The sequence below is a fragment of the Natrix helvetica genome, assembly GCF_964273705.1.
Source record: "Natrix helvetica genome assembly, chromosome: 11".
Lineage (NCBI taxonomy): Eukaryota > Metazoa > Chordata > Lepidosauria > Squamata > Natricidae > Natrix > Natrix helvetica.
The window spans coordinates 5,825,103-5,847,927 of NC_138562.1; the positions used below are offsets into that span (position 1 = coordinate 5,825,103).

At 41.9% G+C, this 22,825-nt stretch overlaps 1 protein-coding gene across 1 annotated transcript in view; it reads left to right on the forward strand.

The window, feature by feature from the left end:
• TRPC5 (transient receptor potential cation channel subfamily C member 5) overlaps positions 1 to 22,825 on the forward strand; it is a 219,587-nt gene that overhangs the window by 147,386 nt on the left and 49,376 nt on the right. Inside the window, exons 4-5 of the mRNA XM_081963976.1 lie at positions 5,352 to 5,688; positions 11,758 to 11,897. Coding sequence (XP_081820102.1) covers positions 5,352 to 5,688; positions 11,758 to 11,897 — 477 coding nt within the window. The remainder of the gene's footprint in view (positions 1 to 5,351; positions 5,689 to 11,757; positions 11,898 to 22,825) is intronic.

The following is a 22,825-nucleotide window of genomic DNA, read 5'->3' on the forward strand; positions in this document are numbered from 1 at the left end:
CAGCCCCACAAATATTGGAAGACTGCTATCATGTCTCCCTTAGTCCGTCTTTTCACTAGACTAGGTAAAGGTAAAGGTTCTCCTTGCACATATGTCATTCCCTAGGGGGCAATGCTCATTTCTGTTTCAAAGCTGAAGAGCCAGTGCTGTCCGAAGATGTCACCATGGTCATATGGCCGGCATGATTAAATGCCGAAGGTGCACAGAACGCTGTTACCTTCCCAACAAAGGTGGTCCCTATTTTTCTACTTGCTATTTTTTATGTGCTTTCGAACTGCTAGGTTGGCAGAAGCTGGGACAAGTAAGGGGAGCTCACTCCGTTATGTGGCACTAGGGATTCGAACCGCCAAACTGCCGACCATCTTATCGACAAGCTCAGCATCTTAGCCATTGAGCCACCATGTCCCCCAGCCTTTGACTTACCGCCATTCATATATGTATATGTCTAGACTAGGCATACCCAATTCCTGCAACTGTTCTTCATACATTTTAGCCTCTCCCCGCCCCAATCATCTTCGTTGCTCTTGTCTGCACTCTTTGAAGAGTCTCAACATGTTTTTATTTTTTATTTTATGGTGACAAAACTGGATACAGTACAGAGGTGGGCTGTCAGCCCTGCAGTTATATTTCTTTTTAGGATCTTTGGCCTGCACATACTGTAACAACCAGTTGACCCAGATCCAAAAAATGTGAGCGTGCGTAGCATGGAAAAAATGGCAATTACATAGGACAGGATAGAGCCTGGGTGGGCCCAGCCGCTGGTTACCTGAACCAGTTCGAACCGGCGGCAGCCCGTCTCTGATGCCGTATGCCAAGTGTGGCCTTACCAAGGCATTACAAAGTGGTATTAACACTTTACGTGATCTTAATTCTATCCCTTTGTTAATGCAGCCTAGGATTGCATCCAGGGGTGGGTTCTGGCTAGCACTACTACTGGATCACTTGTGTGTGTTAGGTACTGGTGCGATCAAGCACTAGCAATGAACCCCAGGTCGAGGTTATAACAGAGCAACCCTGTAAAGTATACGCAGCGTGCGATAGATAAAGCAACCACACTGAATAATGGATAGTAAAGTAACAAAATAAACTTTGCTTTTTGAAGAATATAGCAAAATCCATAAACACAGCCAAAAAGTCATACACAGAAATATAGTCCAATACTACCAAGATAACTTGGATACAAGTAGCAAATAACTTACACACAGTAAGTAGTAGCAACAGTAGTAACAGTTAGACAGCAGCTATCATACATCAATCAAGAGAGAGAGAGAGAGAGAATGAAAGAGAGAGAGCAACAACATCAGCTGCAATTTAAATGCTGTAATCTACTAATTAGCAGAGCTCCTCTCTTAAAGATACATAACATGCCTTGTGCAATATATTGTCTACCCAACTTGTTGGTTACACCCTAACAGTGTGCATGCCATGCGCATGCTTGGTGCACACCACACTCACATTCACAGTACAATTAAAATTGTTCTGTGCATGCACAGAACCGAAAAACAAGATGGTGGCACCTTCGGCGCTGCCAGGAGAACCAGTTTGGGGGCATGGCCATTTCCAGTGACCCAGGCCGCCAAACCACTACCGGTTCGGCCAAACCAGTCCAAACTGGTAGGAACCCACCACTGACTGCATGGGCTTTTTTGGCAGCTGCTGCACACTGCTGTATTAGATGACATATATTATAGCTGGAAGAGTTTTTAAATTTACTGGTGGAAGGTTGGGTTTACACTGTGACCCTCTTTCTGTGTCAAGTCTCCAATTAATGAATCCAAGCAAATCGGAACTTGAGACTGGGATCCTTCTCAAAGGTCTTCTTTATTAAATACATCATATCAGCACCGCTTCAAAGGAAAACCAACTCTAAATCTTTCCCGTGGTTTCAGTATAATTAAACTAGGAAATAACCCCATCCCCAGGTGTCACATTGGCCAGTTGGGTTAATTGGCGGGCTCTTCAGCCACTCCTTCCCCAACCTTATCTGTTGCCAGTAGAGATGACCTTGGTTCTCACGAGAAAGTTCTGTTTTGTCTAGTAAGGCTTTGCAACTTTCTTCCCCACTTCCCTCTCTGTGTGGCAACTGAGTAAGAGAACAATAGCTGCAGCCAAGTACAGCTCAAAGTTGACAATAGGATGGAATGAACAGTTGGTGCCATGGCAATTTTTAAAGGATTTTGCTAAGCAAAAAGGTTGGGTGTGGACCAGTGGTGAGATTTGATTTTTTTTTACTACCGGTTTTGGGGGCATGGTTTGGTGGGTGTGGCTTGATGGATGTGGCAGGGGAAGGATACTGCAAAATCCCCATTTCTTTCTGACCAGCTGGGACTCGGGAGGCAGAGAATAGATAGGGGCGGGGCCAGCCAGAAGTAGTATTTACCAGTTCTCTGAACTACTCAAAATATCCTCTACTGGTTCTCCAGAACTGGTCAGGACCTGCTGAATACCACTGCTGAAGGTCTGGACTTAATACCATGAATAAACCAGTTTTGGCAAATTAGTCCAATGAGCATGAAGAGGGCAATTTTTAATCTGTTCCCAAACGACAGCAGCAAAAACCAGCACCAACAAAAATGTGTGTCTTACAGAACGATTGCATTGAGAAATAAAAAGTTTGCAGTTTGGGAAATTAAACCCTAACTGTGTTTATAAGAAAAGTTTAGTTGCATCCCGTTTTGGTCGCCATGATGTAAAAAAGACATTGAGACTCTGGAAAGAGCGCAGAGAAGAGCAACAAAGATGATTAGGGGACTAGAGGCTAAAACATATGAAGAATGGTTGCAGGAACTGGGTAGGTCTAGTTAAATAAAAAAAGAACTAGGTAGACATGATAGCAGTCTTCCGATTTCTAAGAGCTTGCCATAAAGAAGAGGAAGTCAACTTATTCTCCAAACCACCTGAAGGCAGACAAGAAGCAATGTATGAAAATTAATCAAGGAGAGAAGCAATCTGGAACCAAAGACAAATTTCCTGACAGAACAATAAATCAGTGGAATGACTTTCCTCCAGAAATTGTGAATGCTCCAACACTGGAAGTTTTTAAAAAGAGATTGGACAACCATTTTGTCTGAAATGGGACAGGGTTTCCTGCCTGAACAGGGGGTTGCATTAAGACCGGCAAGGTCCCTTCCAATTCTTATTCTCTTATTCCATTTAAAACACCTTGGGTATTGAGCAGTGGTGGGATTCAACCCACTTAACAACTGGTTAGCCAAAAATGTGAATGTGTGCACATACATGTGCGCTTGGCTTCTGTGCATCCACGGCTTCCACCATGCAGCAAGGGTCAATTGAGTAGCCTTTAGGGGCCTGCTTCGTTCCATCTCTGCTCTTCGGAGCAGCGGCTGCTTCTCTCTGCTGCTTCTCTTGCTGGGAGAGAGAGTGTCTCTTGTGCAACTTAGTAGCTGTAAGCCGCCGCTTTTCCCAACCGGAAAGTGCACAGCACAGAAAAGCAGCAGCCATATTGAATGCTGGTTCTATGTGCCACAGAGCTTTCCGGATGGGACTTAGAGAAAAGTGGCGGCTCACAGCTGGTAAATTGCACAAGAGACTCTCTCTCTCCCAGCAAGACAAGCAGCTGCTGACCATGGAGGGTCACTGCGAGCGACTGAGGCTCAGCAAGGGATGAAAGAAGTGACAACAGGATCTTCACTGCAGTGCTTTCCGGGTGGGACTTCTTGCAGGTAAAGAGAACCATCCGGTCCATTCCCAAACTGCTTCGGCCCTCCTGTGCCCACGTCCTCCCCCCCAGCAGTCTTTCAGCTTAGCACGGCAGGCCAAATAAATTGATTCAGCCCTGAGGGACAGTTTCAGGTGGGAGGGAGGCATGCGGGAGGAGGCTCCGGGGCATGGCTGGAGTCAGGGAATGCTGCATTCCCTGACCTGGCTGAGATGGGTGGCAAGTGGACGGTGGCTCCGTGGCAAGGCTGGAGCCGGGGAATGGCCCTGACCCAGGGTGAAGGGCGAGCGGGCAGCATGCTTACCTTTTGTGAGCAGAGCAGGTGAGGCATGGATATTAGCTGGATGGTCTGCACTATGTGGCAAAGGGAAGATAATATATAGGGAAGGACATGGTGGGGTGGGTGAGGCTAGCCGGTGGTCAATTTTACAGGTTCTCTGTACTGCGCAAAATCAGAACAACTGGTTCACCCAAACCAGTCCGAACCGGCTGAATCCTACCCCGGGTAATGAAAGCACCTGGGATGTCAATTTTAGATGTTCTAAGGTTAGTTGAAGCATCGTGGACGTTATTGTAATTTTTTGCCACAATCTTTTGGTGATGGGTAGTGCAAAAGATCCAGGGGAAATCTGGAAAACCAAATGGGTTGCTGAATGCCCAGACATAGGAAGACATATAAAGGACCCCACAAAAAAAGGTGCCAGGTTTGAACTGCCATGTCAGCAATGGACAATTCTGAGTAGGCTCTGCACTTCATATGGCATCTGCCAGAACTCTGTATAAACAAGGTATAGCATCCTCCCCTTGGTATGACTATAGGGTCCCACCTAAAAATGGTAGATCACATCCTGACCGGCTGTAAGCTGAGGTCTTACACTAGTCCAGTAGCTGATTTCTTTCCATCTAAACTCTGCCACGCGTAAATAGTTATATGGCCTAGACATTGGTATTTGAGCATAGATCTTTCTAACATTTATATTGCATTGTATTTTATTAATCTATGGTGAAATGTTAGTATACATATTGCTAGTATACATATTAAGAGCCAAGGTGGTGCAGTGGTTAGAGTGCAGTACTGCAGGCTACTTCGGCTGACTGCTAGCTGCAGTTCAGCAGTTCAAATCTCACCGGCTCAAGGTTGACTCAGCCTTCCGTCCTTCCGGGTGGGTAAAATGAGGAGCCAGATTGTTGGGGAAAATATGCTGACTCTGTAAACCGCTTAGAGAGGGCTGTAAAAGCACTGTGAAGCGATATATATGTACATCTAAGTGCTATTGCTACTGCTAGCTCATGTATGATATGCCATACACTAAATCAGAATTGGAGAACGATAGCCCCTTTATGACCTGTGGACCTCGCTGGCTCAGGAATTCTGGGAGTTGAAGTCCATAGGTCGTAAAGGGGCCATTGTTCCCCACCCTTGCGCTAAATAAATAAACAGGCTGGAGTGTGCCATATGTGCACAGGTTGGGTGTGGCATATTTCTCCTGGACCATAGATTAACCCCCTTCCTCCTCCCCCAGGATAAATACAGCGAATCCTTTATTTTGTTCTTCCAATTGTCATGGCTCTCGCTTGTTGCAATTGTACTCATCTCCACCTCTCCTTTTTTTTCTCCCCTTCTTTCCTTCTCTCTTTCTCTCTCTCTCTCTTTCTCTCTCTCTTACTCCAGTTTGTTGCTCAGCCCAACTGCCAGCAACTACTAGCAACGCTTTGGTACGACGGCTTTCCCGGATGGCGGCGGAAGCATTGGGCAGTTAAGCTTTTGACCTGTGTCACTATTGGACTGCTGTTTCCAGTGCTTGCTGTGGCTTATTTGATGGCACCCAAGAGCAGGCTGGGACTGTTCATTAAAAAGCCATTTATCAAGTTTATCTGCCACACAGGCTCCTACCTTACCTTCCTCTTCATGCTACTGCTCGCATCCCAGCACATTGTCAGGACAGATCTACACATGCAAGGACCTCCTCCTACAGTGGTGGAATGGATGATCCTCCCATGGGTTTTAGGTAAATCAATGAAGGCATGGGGGGAGGGGGGTTTAATGGAAAGTGCTTACAGATTAATTTTGATGGAGATGTTTTGTTCCGTGCAAAGAAATTTGGACAATAAGACAATGTCAAGACCAATAGCCGTGTCTCTTCTATCGGAAAAAGGCTACTTCCTTCTCCACATTTAGCCTTACTCTCTGTTGCAATTTTGAAACCAGTGGAAAGGACATTCCATCCCATCCCATTGCCTATGGAGATTCCCAGTCATCCAGGTCATGGTTGTCCCAAAATTACTTTTTCAAGAGGCAACCAGACCTTCTTTGTTTGTCCCTTTTTGGGAGAGGGGGCGGTCTAAAAATCTAAGAAATAAATAAATAAATAAATAAATTTTGCATCTCATCCAAGAGGCTTCTTCAGTTTTGAAGAACTAAAAGCCGAAAGAAAGCCCATTTGCCACTTGAAAAAGCACCTTTGGGAATCCCATCCAGTGGTGGGATTAAAAATATATTACTACCGGTTCTGTGGGCGTGGTTTGGTGGGCATGCCATGGCCTGGTGGGCATGGCTTGGTGGGTGTGGCAGGAGAAGGATACTGTAAAATCCTCATTCCCTCCCCACTCCAGGGGAAGGGTACTGAAAAATCCCCATTCCCTCCTGATCAACTGGGACTCAGGAGGCAGAGAATAGATGGGCGTGGGGCCAGTCAGAAGTGGTACTTACCTGTTCTCCAAATTACTCAAATTTTCCTCTACCAGTTCTCCAGAACTGGTCAGAACCTGCTGAATACCACCTCTGAATTCCCATCCCATCCTGTCTCCTCTCCTCTCCTCTCATCTGATCCCATCCCATCGTTAATAGTATAATGCAATGTCCAGTTGTGGAAACAGATGTAGGAAGGACAACTACAATGACTATATTTTTATCAAGATAGAACGACTATAGTTTTCCTGCCCTGTTATTTAGGCTTTTTGAACAGAATAATGTGTGAAATAGAAACAAGACAATTGAGTGAGATGTCCTTGGATCTGATTTAGAGGACTCTTGATTGAATTACGAGGATTAAGATGACGAAGGAAGATATTATATCTAGTAATACCCATCCAGGAATCTTACAGATAAATGAGTATGTCTTACTATATCTTATCCTGCAGTTTACACTAAAGGAAGGGACCTGAAATTTTTTCAATGCTGGATTACAAATGTCATCATTAATGACCATGTTGGCTGAAGCTTCACTGAGCTGAAGATCAAATAACATGTAAAGGATGACTAATTCCTCACCTCTGTTGAATATTCTTCTCATTCATGACATGTGAATGAAATACTGTACATGAACAAATGTTCAGCAAATATATACATTTATTTGGCTAAATGAATGAGTGAGGGATTTGGCCATCCAACTTGTAGAATGTGACACTGAGAGATAAGCAAAAATAAAAGCAAAATCACAACTTCTCCCAAAATTGACAACAAATACATATGTAGCAAACTTTTCTTTCTGATTTGGCTTGTTTCTTGGCATTATGTACGCTCTCTTGATGTTGCATGGTTAGATAAACCATCACAGACTTAAATAGTAGAGGAATTGGAGTCTATGAAGAAATCCTTGAATTGTAAGTTAACAAGGAAGTTGGGAGAAAAAAAATACCCTGGGAGACAGCAGCAAATCCCTTTCATATTCCTTCCTAGAGAATTCCGGAGATCTGTTATGAAATCCATAGCAATCCATCCTAGCTCGAGAATTTGACTTTTCTTCCTGCTGGATGTTAAGTCAAAGTGATGCCTTTCTAATGTAATAGAATGCTTCAACTTACTGCAGTTCAAAGGATCATACTGGAAATCAACACACAATCAAAGAACTGCAAGGGAAGGAGGTGAACAGTTATAGATTTCATCCATGGCTTCCTAATTCATGTCTGATGAACCTCTTCAGATCTGTGAATCCATAGTACGAAGGAAGTGGAAAACTGGTGGTTTCTGCTACATACAGTAGCTCAAGTCATAAATCCTATGCAACACAAAGTCAAGTAATATTACATAACCCAGAACTCAACCTGCATTGCAGTTAACTTAAGCAAACTTATAACTCAGATGTGGATCCCAGGGATACCAATTTGTCATATTTCAGGGCATATTCTTGGAGATAAAGTTCTTATTAAAAGGTGAATGTAACCGCAGATAACCTAAAAGCACCGTAAAGTGGCTAAATTGGTTGATTGGTTGATGGAATGATTATGTGCCATCAGGTTAGCAACAATGTCTTAGCAACCAGAGAAAAGTCTGTGGAAATTCTCACTCATTCAGGTCATGGTTGTCCCAAAGGTGCTTTTCAAGAGGCAACTAGACTTTCTGGGTTTTTCCTTGAAGACTTTTCGCTTCTCATCCAAGAAGCTTCTTCAGTTCTGATTGAGTGGTGGAGAATGGAAGTCAGTCAGAACTGAAGAAGCTTCTTGGATGAGAAACGAAACATCTTCAAGAAAAACAAAGACAGTCCAGTTACCTCTTGAAAAAGACAACCAACCTGATTCTTTAAATCCTCCAATAATCAACTCTGAATGAGCTTAAAATGCTGAATTGATTTCTACTGGCATGTTTTGGTATGAAATGGTAGGGATAGAAATTGTTACCATTGTGATAATTATGCCATTTTGTTTTACCATGTAGCTCTTATTCATTGCTCTGCCATCAACTCACACAATTATATCTTCATTTATACTTATGTGTATATTTTTTGACTTTGGCTTGTACCATCATCAAAGCCAGCTGAAGGTCAAATTGGCAGATGGTGATGTTACAGTATTCCCCTCTAATTTTAGTGTATTTCTGAACCATTCATTAAAATAATTGTAAAATAGGATCAAAAATAAATGTTCTTTATTTATTTAGGAAAGTTCATATGGCGGCCCAATTCACTCTCAGTGACTCTGTGGCATACAAAGATAATAAAACATAAATACTTAATAAGATATATGGGGTGGGGTGGCTCAATGGCTAAGATACTGAGCTTGTCGATCAGAAGGTCAGCAGTTCGAATCCCTAGCACCGCATAACGGAGTGAGCTCCCGTTACTTGTCCCAGCTTCTGCCAATCTAGCAGTTCGAAAGCACGTAAAAATGCAAGTAGAAAAATAGGGACCATCTTTGGTGGGAAGGTAACAGCATTGCGTGCGCCTTTGGCATTTAGTCATGCCGGCCACATGACCACAGAGACGTCTTCGGACAGAGCTGGCTCTTCGGCTTTGAAACGGAGGTGAGGATCACCCCCTAGAGTCAGGAATGACTAGCACATATGTGCAAGGGAAACCTTTACCTTTAAAGACGACCCTGAATGACGGCAAAGATTTCTTCTGAACTGAAGAACCTTCTCTTTTTTTACAGCCTCTGGTTATCTTTAAACTAATAATATGATTCCTTTTCCTTTTGATTTACTTTCATAGAATCTACTTTTTTTAAAAAAAGAACGAGAGGTTTAGAGTGGATATGTGAGGGGATTCTAAATAAGGAAATGCAGTGAAATTATGAACTGCATTTCCTCACTTTGACAGCTCTTAAAAAGGAATCAGGGACTGAATGGATTCGTCAAATTGTAGCTTTGCAATGGAACTTGGGTAAAGGAAAGTTGACGCCTTGCATGCTTGCCAACCATCTTTATTCAATATGTTTCCAACTCAGTTTTCTCATCTTTTTTTCTGCTTTTGAGAAGGAGAAATCTCTATCTGTATCTACATTAGGAATAAGGCAGCATTCACAATGATGATGTCGATGATGATAATCTCACAGCCCCAGTCTCTTTTTCAAAACTCTTTTTAGAACTGAACAGAATAGCAGAGTTGAAAGGGACCTTGGAGGTCTTCTAGTCCAGTCTCTTTTTCAAAACTCTTTTTAGAACTGAACAGAACAACAGAGTTGAAAGGGACCTTGGAGGTCTTCTAGTCCAGTCTCTTTTTCAAAACTCTTTTTAGAACTGAACAGAACAACAGAGTTGAAAGGGACCTTGGAGGTCTTCTAGTCCAGTCTCTTTTTCAAAACTCTTTTTAGAACTGAACAGAACAACAGAGTTGAAAGGGACCTTGGAGGTCTTCTAGTCCAGTCTCTTTTTCAAAACTCTTTTTAGAACTGAACAGAATAGCAGAGTTGAAAGGGACCTTGGAGGTCTTCTAGTCCAGTCTCTTTTTCAAAACTCATTTTAGAACTGAACAGAATAACAGAGTTGAAAGGGACCTTGGAGGTCTTCTAGTCCAGTCTCTTTTTCAAAACTCATTTTAGAACTGAACAGAATAACAGAGTTGAAAGGGACCTTGGAGGTCTTCTAGTCCAGTCTCTTTTTCAAAACTCATTTTAGAACTGAACAGAATAACAGAGTTGAAAGGGACCTTGGAGGTTTTCTAGTCCAGTCTCTTTTTCAAAACTCATTTTAGAACTGAACAGAATAGCAGAGTTGAAAAGGACCTTGGAGGTCTTCTAGTCCAGTCTCTTTTTCAAAACTCATTTTAGAACTGAACAGAATAGCAGAGTTGAAAGGGACCTTGGAGGTCTTCTAGTCCACACCCTGCTCAAGCAGGAGACCCTATGCCATTTTAGACAAATGGTGGTCCTGTCCCTTCTTAATAATTGGTCTTGCATAAGTAGTAGTAATATCCTGAGATTGTTGATAACACTGGAGAGTTCCGCCCACCTGCCCAGATGCTTCTGCACATGCGCAGAAATGTCACGCCTGAGCATGCACGCGCTCACACGTGAACCGGTAGGAAAAAAATTAGCAACCCACCGCTGAGCCCATGGATATCATGTCTCCAACTGGCAGAGTGGATCAGTGGTTAGAAATGGGTAGAGACGGTATGAAGAGCCTTTATCCATATTATTCCAATTTCTTCTGTATATTGTCCGTTCCTCTGTTCCTTTTTAGTCTAATTCTTCTTGGAGACCAGTGCACATGAAATTAAGAAAACAAAATAACACTAACAAATAGTATTTTTTTTTTTTAGAAAAGAATAAAGCAGCAGTCCAAACCACCGCAGTCCTTGAACCAGTCAGAGTGATTCAAGATAAAAGTCATAGCAATTACAGAAGTAAAAATAATTACACATCAAATTTGCAGACAATACTAAGCTAGATGATAGGCTCAAGATCTAGATGGATCTTAACAGACTTGAACACTGGGCCCTATCTAACAAAATGAAATTCAAAGTAGAGAAAACAGAAGATTTTTCTAAGTATAAGACGCTCCAACGTATAAGCTAGCTTTTGGGGAGGAGAACAAGGGGAAAATATCTGCCTCTGCCTCTCAGCAATTTGCCTCCTTGCAACAAACAGCAAACAGTACAGACAATATACACTGTTTGTACTGTTACATTTCAGACTATACTTGTACAGATGCTGTTAAAATTGATGGGGCTTTCTGGAAGTATAGTTATTCTCTGCTATTTAAAAGAAGATACAATAGCATGGGGCCTCTTCAGATCAAGCATTTATTTTAAAAAGCTTCTTCGTTTTGTTAAGTTGTCTAGAACAATAATAAAGCAGTCTTTAGAAATAAGTCTAATAATTTGAACATTCTATAGGCATTTATAGTTATTGACTTACCTCCTTGCAGCAAGCAGCAAACAGCAAACAGCCTGATTAGCACAAGAAAAAAAAATCTCCTTCTGCCTCCCAGCAATTTGCTTCACAAACAGCAAGTTTCACTTTCAATTTCAGCAGGGGCCTCCCGATCATCAGCTGTTTCAGATTGCAGGGATTGCTATAGCCTATTGCAGCCTCTGCAAGCCCAATTTCCCCCATTTGCTGCAAGGAGGTAAATTGCTGGGAGGCAGAGGCAAAAGGGTGGGGGCCGGTGGGTGGGTAGGGCTACATTCGGTGTATAAGACACACCCAAATTTTCACCCTCTTTTGGGGGGCAAAAACATGCATCTTATACTCCCAAAAATATGGTAAATTTGTTTTTTTTTAAACCCCAAACCCTAGTGTTTCTCTGCTGTTATGTTTTAATTAACTTTTCCAATGTGTTCTGCTATGGCGTCCAATAACAGTGGCTTAAGAGAATTGAAAGTTGTCTTTTCACCCTCATTCCTCCCTCCCCCCCTTTACAGGTTTCATTTGGGGCGAAATCAAAGAGATGTGGGATGGCGGCTTTAACGAATACGTGCATGACTGGTGGAACCTGATGGATTTTGCGATGAACTCTCTCTACCTAGCAACCATTTCTCTGAAAATTGTTGCCTATGTCAAGGTACCATAAATGAGTGCAGTGCGTAGATTTTCTTCTGCGTTACATATATATATATATAAAATTCTTCCATTAAATGACAAGGAAATTGCTTTGGAGTTCTTATTCCCCCTCCAAAAAGACAGAAGGAAATTTCTGCAAAATCCTAAGCACACTGACATTTAGCTTTGCTCTTAGACGTGTGTGTGTGTGTGTGTGTGTGTGTGTGATATGTATGTAAGCGTGTTGTCTTTCATGCTGCAGGCATCTCTCAAGTGTTCTGCTGTTTGCTTTGTTTCCCCGGCTTCCTTTAAAAAAAAAAACCAAGGGAAGCATAGCAGAAAACAGGGACAGCACTCTGTGGTAACTCAGAGTAATGAAGTAAGCTCAAATAGATCCAAAAAGAAAAGAGAAATCTATAGTAAGAAGAGAAAAGAAAAGAAAAGAAGAGGATGAAAAATGGAAGCTGTTTGCAGAGAAAAATGAATAGGAAAATGCTTTTGCGACAGTTTTACTGTGGATAAGTAAATGTGCATGGTATCCATAGCTCTGTTGCATCTCTCTGTGAGGAAATGGACAATTCACCATAGCTAACTTGCACAGCCAACACACTGTGGTTATTTTTCTGCAGCCAGCCCACTGCAAGACAACTCGCCATGGAATATGTGACAAGTCTTATCAACCACTGTTTCTTCGACCTCATTTCCCTTTTCGTCAGTGGAAATAATGTCAAAGAAACAGTGGTGGATAACATTTATTGCGTTGTTATCCCGCGTGGAATTGTCCATGGTGAGTATGGCAAGATGGCCATGGAGAGATGACCGTGATCAGTTGGCTATGGCAAGTTGTTCTAGATCCATTTCTGTGACCCTCAAAGGAAATAGTTCTTACAGAGAACTATTTGCAAATGGTTTGGGCTCTTCTCTTTCTGGTGAAAATCCCTACCTTTTCTTAGTTTTAACTTTTTAAAAAACTCATCAAGCTTGAATTAAATAACAATAATAAATAATAATATAGACATGATTGTGAATACATGAAATGAATACAAATACAAAGGAATATGAGGACAAGGACAGTAGGCACTCTGGTGAGCTTATGTACGCCCCTTACTGATCTCTTAGCAATGGGGTAAGGTCAACAGGAGACAGTCTAAGGTTAAAGTTTTGGGGGTTTGAGGAAGAAACCACAGTCAGGTAGAGCATTCCAGGCATTGACCACTCTGTTACTGAAGTAGTATTTTCTGCAATCAAGTTTGGAACAGTTTACCATAAGTCTGTATCTATTGTGAGTTCGTGTGTTGTTGTGGTTGAAGCTGAAGTATTCATTGGGACATATTCAGCAGGACATTGTAGCAGAGATGTAATAAACATGTTAAGCATTCGCAATAAATCATTGTCAGATAAGACCTTATGACCTGCGCAGTAACTCTTTCAGTTCAGCTAGCAAACATTTAACGCAGTGAAACCCCTTCTTTTGCTAGTTGGGCTGACATCATCAAATCATAAATTAAGGCACATCTTCTTTCGCAGATACTCGTGTTGAACTGCTGAAAGTGGTTTGTTAAGCATGTCAGCAATCTGATCACGTGTAGAAACATATTGCAATTTAACAAAACCTTGCTTAACTAATTGCTTTGTGTTTTGATAACGAATGTCAATGTATCTGGACCTAGAACCTGTGAAATGTGACTCAGAAATATAAACCACAGATACATTATATTCCATCACGGTGATTGGTCGAATCGGACGTGTCCAGATATCTGTGACCAAAGCAACAAAACACTTGCAGCAGGTCAACACGAGTATCTGTGAAAGAAGATGTGCCTTAATTGATGATTTGATGACGTCAGCCCAACTAGCAAAAGAAGGGGTGTCACTGCGTTAAATGTTTGCTAGTAGAACTGAACTGAATAATTACTGATGAATTACTGCGCAGGTCATAAGCCTTATCTGACAATGGGATATCAATAACTTCTTAAGGCATGCCCAATGAAATTGTGTTGCCTTACCTACGTGTCGTGATAAAAGATTACATTTAACGCAGTGACAGTTATGTACTACGCTTAGGTCAGATCGAAGACAGCAAAGTTCTAAGTTTTCTAAGCCCAAAATTTCAAGCCTGGTGGCATAAGGTATTTTGTTGCAAGTAGAGGAGTGGAGGACTCCTTTTGTGAAATATCTCTGGACTCACTCAATGGTGTTAATGTCCGATATACAGTGTGGATTCCAGACATATGAGCTGTATTCAAGAATTGGTCTAGCAAAAGTTTGGTATGCCCTAGTTTGCAGTTCAATATTACCGGAGAAGAAACTATGCAAGATTAGGTTAACAATTCTTAATGCCTTTTTGGCAATGTTTTTACAGCTGGCTATGGCACTTGGATCATTTGAGATGTGTACTCCAAGGTCCTTGATTGGTTGGGGGTCATCTATTTCTTTCAGGGTAGCATCTTGATTCATTGGTACTACCCTAAATTTACCTTGGTTTGCTCTGTCTAAGATCAGGAGAGAAAGTAGTAGCAGATGCTAAGAGAACTAAGCAAGAGAATGTCCTTTGACATCCTCTGAACTTAAATCCAAGCCTACCAACTCAGCTCTAGGGGCAGCTTTATGGCAAGAACAAATAAAAGATGGAGGAAGGAGATCATCAAGGAAGGATTAACATTAAGGAGGGTATGGTTGAAGGATCTCATCAAATTTGCAGATGACACCAAGCTGGCAGGATAGCCAACACTCCAGAAGACAGGCTTAAGATACAGAAGGATCTTGACAAACTTGAACATTGGGCACTATCTAATAAAATGAAATTCAATGGTGAAAAAAGTAAGGTTCTACATTTAGGCAAGGGAAACAAAATGCACAGGTACAGTATAGGTGGTACCTTGCTCAATAGTAGTAACTGTGAGAGGAATCTTGGAGTCCTAGTGGACAACCATTTAAATATGAGCCAGCCGTGTGCAGCAGCTGCCAAAAAAGCCAACACAGTTCTAGGCTGCATCAACAGAGGGAGAGAATCAAGATCACGTGAAGTGTTAATACCACTCAATAATGCCTTGGTAACAGCATCCAGTTTTGGCTACTATAATGTAAAAAAAATGTGGAAACACTAGAAAGAGTGCAGAGAAGAGCAACAAAGATGATTAGGGGACTGGAGGCTAAAACATATAAAGAACGGTTGCAGGAACTGGGTATATCTAGTTTAATGCCAAAAAATTAATAGAATAAATGCCAAACCTGCTTCCCTATAGCATTTATTCCAAAATTTTGGGAATGGGTGGTTATTACTAAAGTAAGCAGGGATTAGCCAAAGTCATTCTTTCCCATCCAGGAACTGGATATGGCTAGTCTGATGAAAAGAAGGACTAGGGGAGACATGATAGCAGTGTTCCAATATCTCAGGGGCTGCCACAAAGAAGAGGCAGTCAAACTATTCTCCAAGGCACCTAAGGGTAGAACAAGAAGCAATGGGTGGAAACTAATCAAGGAGAGAAGCAACTTAGAACTGAGGAGACATTTCCTGACAGTGAGAACAATTAATCAGTGGAACAGCTTGCCTCCAGAAGTTGTGAATGTTCCAACACTGGACCTTTTTGAGAAAATGTTGGATAACTATTTGTCTGAAGTAGTGTAGGGTTTCCTGCCTAGGCAGGGGGTTGGACTAGAAGACCTCCTAGGACCCTTCCAACTCTGTTGTTCTATGTAGATCTGACTTCCCTTATACTACCTGGAGAACCCTGAATAGATTGAGAGTTGGAGTGCCTAAATGTAAAACCAATATGCTGAAGTGGAGGCTCTTAGCAGATCACAAACAACCAGTGTAAATGGGGAGAGACACAGAGCCCATCCATCTGCTGGCATGTTGGCTACTACCAGAAACGTGTGCCAATAATGGCTTATTTTGGGTCAATGAAAAAGCCAAAAAGATGCCTTTATTCTGGCAGTTTACATTTTTATCCAGACATGGAAGAAGAGGAATTACCCTGGTTTAGGAACAGTTCTTCAAACAAACCATGACCATAAATGCTGTTTAAAGTTGGGCTCTTTGGTTTGCACCAAGTTCAGGTGTTGCATTGCTGTTCCTCTGTTTAGTTATTTAAGAGTTTGGATGCCTCCTTACACTTAGTGCATAAAAGAATGTAAAACTCATGCCTGAAACTGAGAAAAACAGCCAGTGAAAGAACAATCAATAGACTGTAAACAGCTGGACCAGAGAAACTAAATCAGCAGAAATAAAATGAAATGAAGTCCACATTGGAATGTAAAAGGCAATAAAAAATACACCATCAAAGCATCTTTGGTGCCAAAAAAATAATAGAATAAATGCCAAACTTGGTTCCCTATAAAATTTATTCCAAAACTTTGGGAGTGGGTGGTTATTACTAAAGTAAGCAGGGATTAGCCAAACTCATTCTTTCCCATCCATGACAGAGAGTCCTGGACTTCCTTTGTTTAGAGAATGTCTATGGAGATTCTCTATCATCCAGGTCATAGTTGTCCCAAGGTGTTTTTTTCACCTTCCAAAAGGCAACTGGACTTTCAAAGCATGACTTTACAAAGGCTAAATTGGCCACTATCAGCACCTTAAGTAAATAAGTGAATCCCCTGTAGATATTAATAATTCTTCACTTCTGTCACTGATTTCCATATACAACCAGCATGCAGAGGTGACCATTTTACTGTGCAGTATTCCAAGTGCAGCCTTACCAATACCACTTTATCATGCCTTGGTAAGGCCGCACTTGGAATACTGCATTCAGTTCTGGTCTCCACAATGTAAAAAAGATGTGGAGACTCTGGAGAGAGTGCAGAGAAGAGCAACAAAGAGGATTAGGGGACTGGAGACTAAAACATAGGAAGAACAGTTGCAGGAACTGGGTATGTCTAGTTAAATGAAAAGAAGGACTAGGGGAGACATGATAACAGTGTTCCAATATCTCAGGGGTTGCCACAAAGAAGAGGGAGTCAAGCTATTCTCCAAAGCACCTAAGGATAGAAGAAGAAACAATGGATGAAAATTAATCAAGGAGAGAAGCAACTTAGAACTGAGGAGAAATTTCCTGATAGTGAGAACAATTAATGAGTGGAAGAACTTGCCTCCAGAAGTTGTGAATGCCCCAACACTGGAAGTTTTTAAGATGTTGGATAGCTATTTGTCTGAAACGGTATAGGGTTTCCTGCCTAGGCAGGGGGTTGGACTAGAAGACTTCCAAGGTCCCTTCCAACTGTTATTCTATTCTATTCTAAATTGGCCACTAACAGCAGTTTAACTAAATAAGAGAATCCCCTGTAGATATTAATAGTTCTTCATTTCTGTCACCGATTTCCGTATACAGCCAGCACTCTGAGGTATCCATCTCCACTCATAAAAGGTAAAGATTGGAAAACCTCATTCAGGACCAAGGCTTAGTTCCTCTCTACTTTCAAAGCATGACTTTGAAAGATGTTGGATAACCATTTGTCTGAAGTGGTATAGGGTTTCCTGCCTAATCAGGGAGTTGGACTAGAAGACCTCCAAGGTCCCTTCCAACTCTGTTATTCTATGCTATGCTATGCTATGCTATGCTATGCTATTCTAAATTGAAGCACTGAATTGCTCTCAAGGACAATATTGGTTTGGAGAAATGGGTGTTGTTGTCGTTTTGGCTCAACATTCTCTAGCCCTTTTTCCTATGATGCTCCCAAGAAAAGCAAGGTACTCCTGGTTCAGCCATTGTCCTAAATCAGGGGTGTCCAAACTTGGGAACTTTAAGACTTGTGGACTTCAACTCTGGGAGTTGAAGTCCACAAGTCTTAAAGTTCCCAAGTTTGGACACCCCTGTCCTAAATCATAAAATGCTTTGTTAGGCTTTTGGCTTAGTGCACAGTATAAACCCAACTATTTGTGGTTGATTCAGCAAAGCATATTTAATCAAATGTAATTGCATTTAATTTCTCACTTTCCTCCAACCTTCCCTTTTTCCCAATTGTTTCGGCACCAGTTTGAATTTAAAAAGAGAACAGAGCTGAGCACAAAAATCTACAAGCATTTTCCCTGTTAATTTCTTTTAATTTCGGGGTTTTGTGTCCTAGAATATATTCTGGGGAGGAGATATTTGCCATAATGTAATGTATTGTATAAGCTCACCTAACACATGTTTCTCATTTTTGTACAACTGGATTGAGCTAAAAACATGCATCCTAACATTTAGGACAATGCAGGTATTAGCTTGCAACTATATTCCAGTAATTATATGGATTCTAGAAACTAAAGTAACTTGGGAGGCAGAGAATAGATGGGGGCATGGCCAGTCAGAGGTGGAATTTACCGGTTCTCTGAACTACTCAAAAGTTCCGCTATCACTTCTCCAGAACTGGTCAGAACCTGCTGAATACCACCTCTGTTCCAAAGTCTAAGTACCATGATGGAGGTCCAATTGTTCCATCATCACTGACATCTGATTGACGTCCCCAAGGATACCCTATTTTCAACTTTAGAAAGTTTGTGTTTGTCTAGACAAGGGATCTCCAAAGTTGGCAACTTTAACACTTGTGGATTTCAATTCCCAGAATTCCTCAGCCAGCAAGACTTAGTTGATGGTGGTGGGTATTTCAGGCATTTTCCAAAGAAAGAACAGAGAGGGTGGGTGAGATAGGAGAATGAAAGCTCTAAGTCCACTCTTGTGCACAAATTCTTAAAATGTTGGGTCTTTGCCAGTCCTAGAGAGACCCACTCTCACTAATGAATAACAATGGAAAAAAGGAGAATATGATTAAATTGTCTTTCTATCTGATGGTTACCACTGCCAGTATCAGGATCAAGAACCAGGAACAACACATAGAATTATTCTTAAATTGTTTCCTTATATTGTTTGAAGAGGGAGTCAAACTATTCTCCAAAGCACCTGAGGGTAGAACAAGAAGCAATGGGTGGAAACTAATCAAGGAGAGAAGCAACTTAGAACTGAGGAGAAATTTCCTGACAGTTAGAACAATTAATCAGTGGAACAGCTTGCCTCCAGAAGTTGTGAATGCCCCAACACTGGAAGTCTTTAAGAAGATGTTGGATAGCTATTTGTCTGAAACGGTATAGGGGTTTCTGCCTAGGCAGGGGGTTTGACTAGAAGACCGCCAAGGTCCCTTCCAACTCTACTATTGTATTGTATTATTGTTTATATAGACAGAATCTTGCCAGACTAAAGCAACTATCTGCATAGTCATACTCTGTGAATGGCTAGGAAGGATCCGCCTTTGCCCTCTTCCTGCCTACCAGACATTCCAAGCTCCTGGTGTCTCTTTGCCCTGAGAAAAAGCTCCTTCCTCCTGCCACTCAGGATTACATTCCACCACACCTGGTGACCAAACTGAGAAAACATGAACTTACAGTAATAAATGCTTTTAATTGCATTTGTCTTTGGCTTGGAGGCTTTTTCCTGGGCAAGAAGTGGAACCAGGTGGAAATAGCAGTTATCTCATTTCTAACAGGACTTTCTCTAAAGTTGGCTTCCAGCTATTGGGATTCTCTGCTCCTGAGAGCTCTCTTGAAGGATGCTCCTTACAGAATTAACATTATTATATTTTAGCCTCCCTGAAGCTTTCCTGATTTGGTTGGCTTCCCCTACTCCCAGTTTGATTCTAATTATTAGAATATGTATAACTTCTTAGGTTATACATATTTTACAGGTTTTAAATATGAGCCAGCTGTGTGCAGCAGCTGCCAAAAAAGCCAACTCAGTTCTAAGCTGCATAAACAGAGGGATAGAATCAAGATCACATGAAGTGTTAATACCACTTTATAATGCCTTGGTAAGGCCACACTTGGAATACTGCATCCAGTTTTGGTCACCACGATGTAGAAAAGATGTGGAGACTCTAGAAAGAGTGCAGAGAAGAGCAACCAAGATGATTAGGGGACTGGAGACTAAAACATATGAAGAACGGTTGCAGGAACTGGGTATGTCTAGCTTAAGAGAAAGAAGGACTAGGGGAGTCATGATAGCAGTCTTCCAATATCTCAGGGGTTGCCACAAAGAGGGAGCCAAACTATTTTCCAAAGCACCTGAGGGTAGAACAAGAAGCAATGGGTGGAAACTAATTAAGGAGAGAAGCAATTTAGAACTAAGGAGAAATTTCCTGACAATGAGAACATTTAATCAGTAGAATGACTTGCCTCCAGAAGTTATGAATGCTCCAACACTGGAAGTTTTTAAGAAGATGTTGGATAACCATTTGTCTGAAATGGTATAGGGTTTCCTGCCTAGGCAGGGGTTGGACTAGAAGACCTCCAAGGTCCCTTTCAACTCTGTTATTCTATTCTATTCTATTCTTAAGATTTTGATGTCTCTAAGGATCTTTTCAATGGCCTCTATTTTTTCATTTCTTGCTTAGCTCCAGAAATAAGTCTTAGCCACACAGTTCTCTACTGTTTCACCTGGCTATTCAGTATAGCTCACCAAAGCATTCTTAAATGCTCTTTCTTGGACATTGAAAATATTTTGTACCTTCTGTGAGCAGAAATCAAAATTCAATGGTGTCTAAAGGTAGGCACCATGTTTCAAAGTAGAAGTGTCCCAACCTTGGCATTGGTCATTTGGAAAGTAACAGGATGATCTGGCCTTGAAATGAATTATTCTGCTCTTTTTAACCACTGGAACTCTTCCAGCGTACTCAGAATGAACTGTTTGAAGAATAGCACGCATGTCCTGAGGTTGAAATATTTTGACATCAGAAAAAAAAAAGCTTTCATAATTCACACACTGTCACCTCTGAGAACCAGACGTCTTTCCCCACATACCATTACTAACTTCTGCTAAATATTCTACCATGCAGTGATCTGTGGACAAGGAGATCAAGAGTTCTTTTAGTGAAATCAGTCTCATTCTACATATTTGAAATTTCAATTATCCAACAACCGTTCACAGAAGATCAAATAAGATCAGTTGGTCCATGCATTAACTGCAAATGAGGAATACATGAACAAGCCCAGGGGTGAAATCCAGCAAGTTCTGACAGGTTCTGGAGAACCGGTAGCAGAAATTTTGAGTGGTTCAGAGAACTGGCAAATGCCACCTTTGGCTGGCCCCAGAGTAAGGTGGGAATGGAGATTTTGCAGTAACCTTCCCCTAGAGTAGGGTGGGAATAGAGATTTTGCAGTAACCTTCCCCTGCCACACCCATCAAGGCACGCCCACCAAGCCACACCACGCCCACCAAGCCACACCCACAGAACTGTAGTAAAAAAAATTGAATTTCACCACTGCACAAGCCAAGGAAGGAGTGTCCATCTTCTTATGAGTGATGTCCAGGTGTAGTGTTGTGTGGGAATGACTTGAGAAATGGAGGAAGAGATACTGGGAATAGCAATAGCAATAACAGTTGGACTTATAAACTGCACACAGTGCTTTACAACTCTCTCTAAGCAGTTTATAGAGTCAGCCTCTTGCCCCCAACAATCTGGGTCCTCATTTGACTGACCTCGCAAGGATGGAAGGCTGAGTCAATCTTGAGCCGGTCAGGATTGAAATGCTGAACTGCTGGCAGCCAGCAGAAGTAGCTTGCAGTACTGCATTCTAACCACTGCGCCACCACAGAATAATCAGGTAAGAAAGGGCATAGATCAGGGGTGGGTTGCTGCCGGTTTTACTACCGGTTCGCAACCGGCGCACGTCAGCTATGTGGATGAGCACTATTCAATGTAAATTGTTCTTCGCGCATGCGCAAAACAATTTACAGTGAACGGTGCACGCGCAGTCACTAAAATCCAAAATGGTGGCAGGGAATTGGTTTTGGGGACATGGTAGGCCTGGGTCACTGGCGATTCTATGACCCAGGCCTGAATTCCACTACCGGTTCAGCCGAAATGGGCCGAAATGGGAACAACCCACCTCTGGCATAGACGACAACAACAAACAGACGGAAACTCTGAGAAAGGGCTGAAACTTTTCGGTCTGGAAAAGAGATGGCAGGAGATTTGTAACTATCAGACTTAGAAGTTCCTGTTAATGTACCTTTACAGTAAAGTTGAATTAGCTCACCTGGTCATCTTCCTCTCAGATCTACCTAGGTCTCTTTGACATTCATTAGGATTTGGAAGGTTGCCTTGAGCATTTTGGCAAGAAAAAGCCAAAACTACCCAGGACAAGAGAAAGATGAGTCACTGAAATGTGGTTTTTTTTTTTTTAATTAACTTGAGCTCATTAGAGTTTGTCCTTCAGTTTATTCTCCCTTCTCCCCCTCTAAAACAAAAAAAAAATCTGGGTAGAAAAATGATTTAATACCGTTCTGCCTTTGTTGTATTCAGCCGACACACTGACCACAAACCACACACATTGGGGAGAAATTTGTCACAGACCACAAGACATATTTAGTATCCTAGAGCCCTCCAGGCATTCATTTTAGCCTCTCAATCTCTTCTTGTAACTTCCAGATGAAGACCTAGTGAAGTGAGTTTTCTAAGGGCCTTCTACAAATCAGGTTCTACCCATGACGTTCACAGATGTACAGAACAGTCTGAACTGTCAGAAACAATTAGAAATCATGTAGAAATAGGTTTGTGCGCAATTTCAGATCCTCTTCGCTGGAAAAGAATGACTTTTTTAAAAAAAAAAAGTTTAAGTATTTTCCATTCCTATAACTCAATTGAATTTATGTCTTGGTCAGAGGCGAAACAAATCCATTTGTATTTCCCCCAAGGGTGGGTCAGATAAACTATCTGACCTTAAAAAGTAAGCAAAATATTTGCTCCATAGCTCTAGAGCGGTGACGGCTAATCTTTTTGTCCTCGCATGCTCACACCCATAATGCAAAGTGTGTGCTACACCCCTTCTGCACCCCTGCACATGTGTGCGCATCCCCAAGCATTCCCCCTTTCCCTGCACATGCGTGTTCTTCCCCATGCGCCCCATTTTGGACCTAGCAGGCCTCCCTGAAGCCTCATGGGAACAAAAACGGGGCATATGGGGGGCCCGCCCCGCCCCGC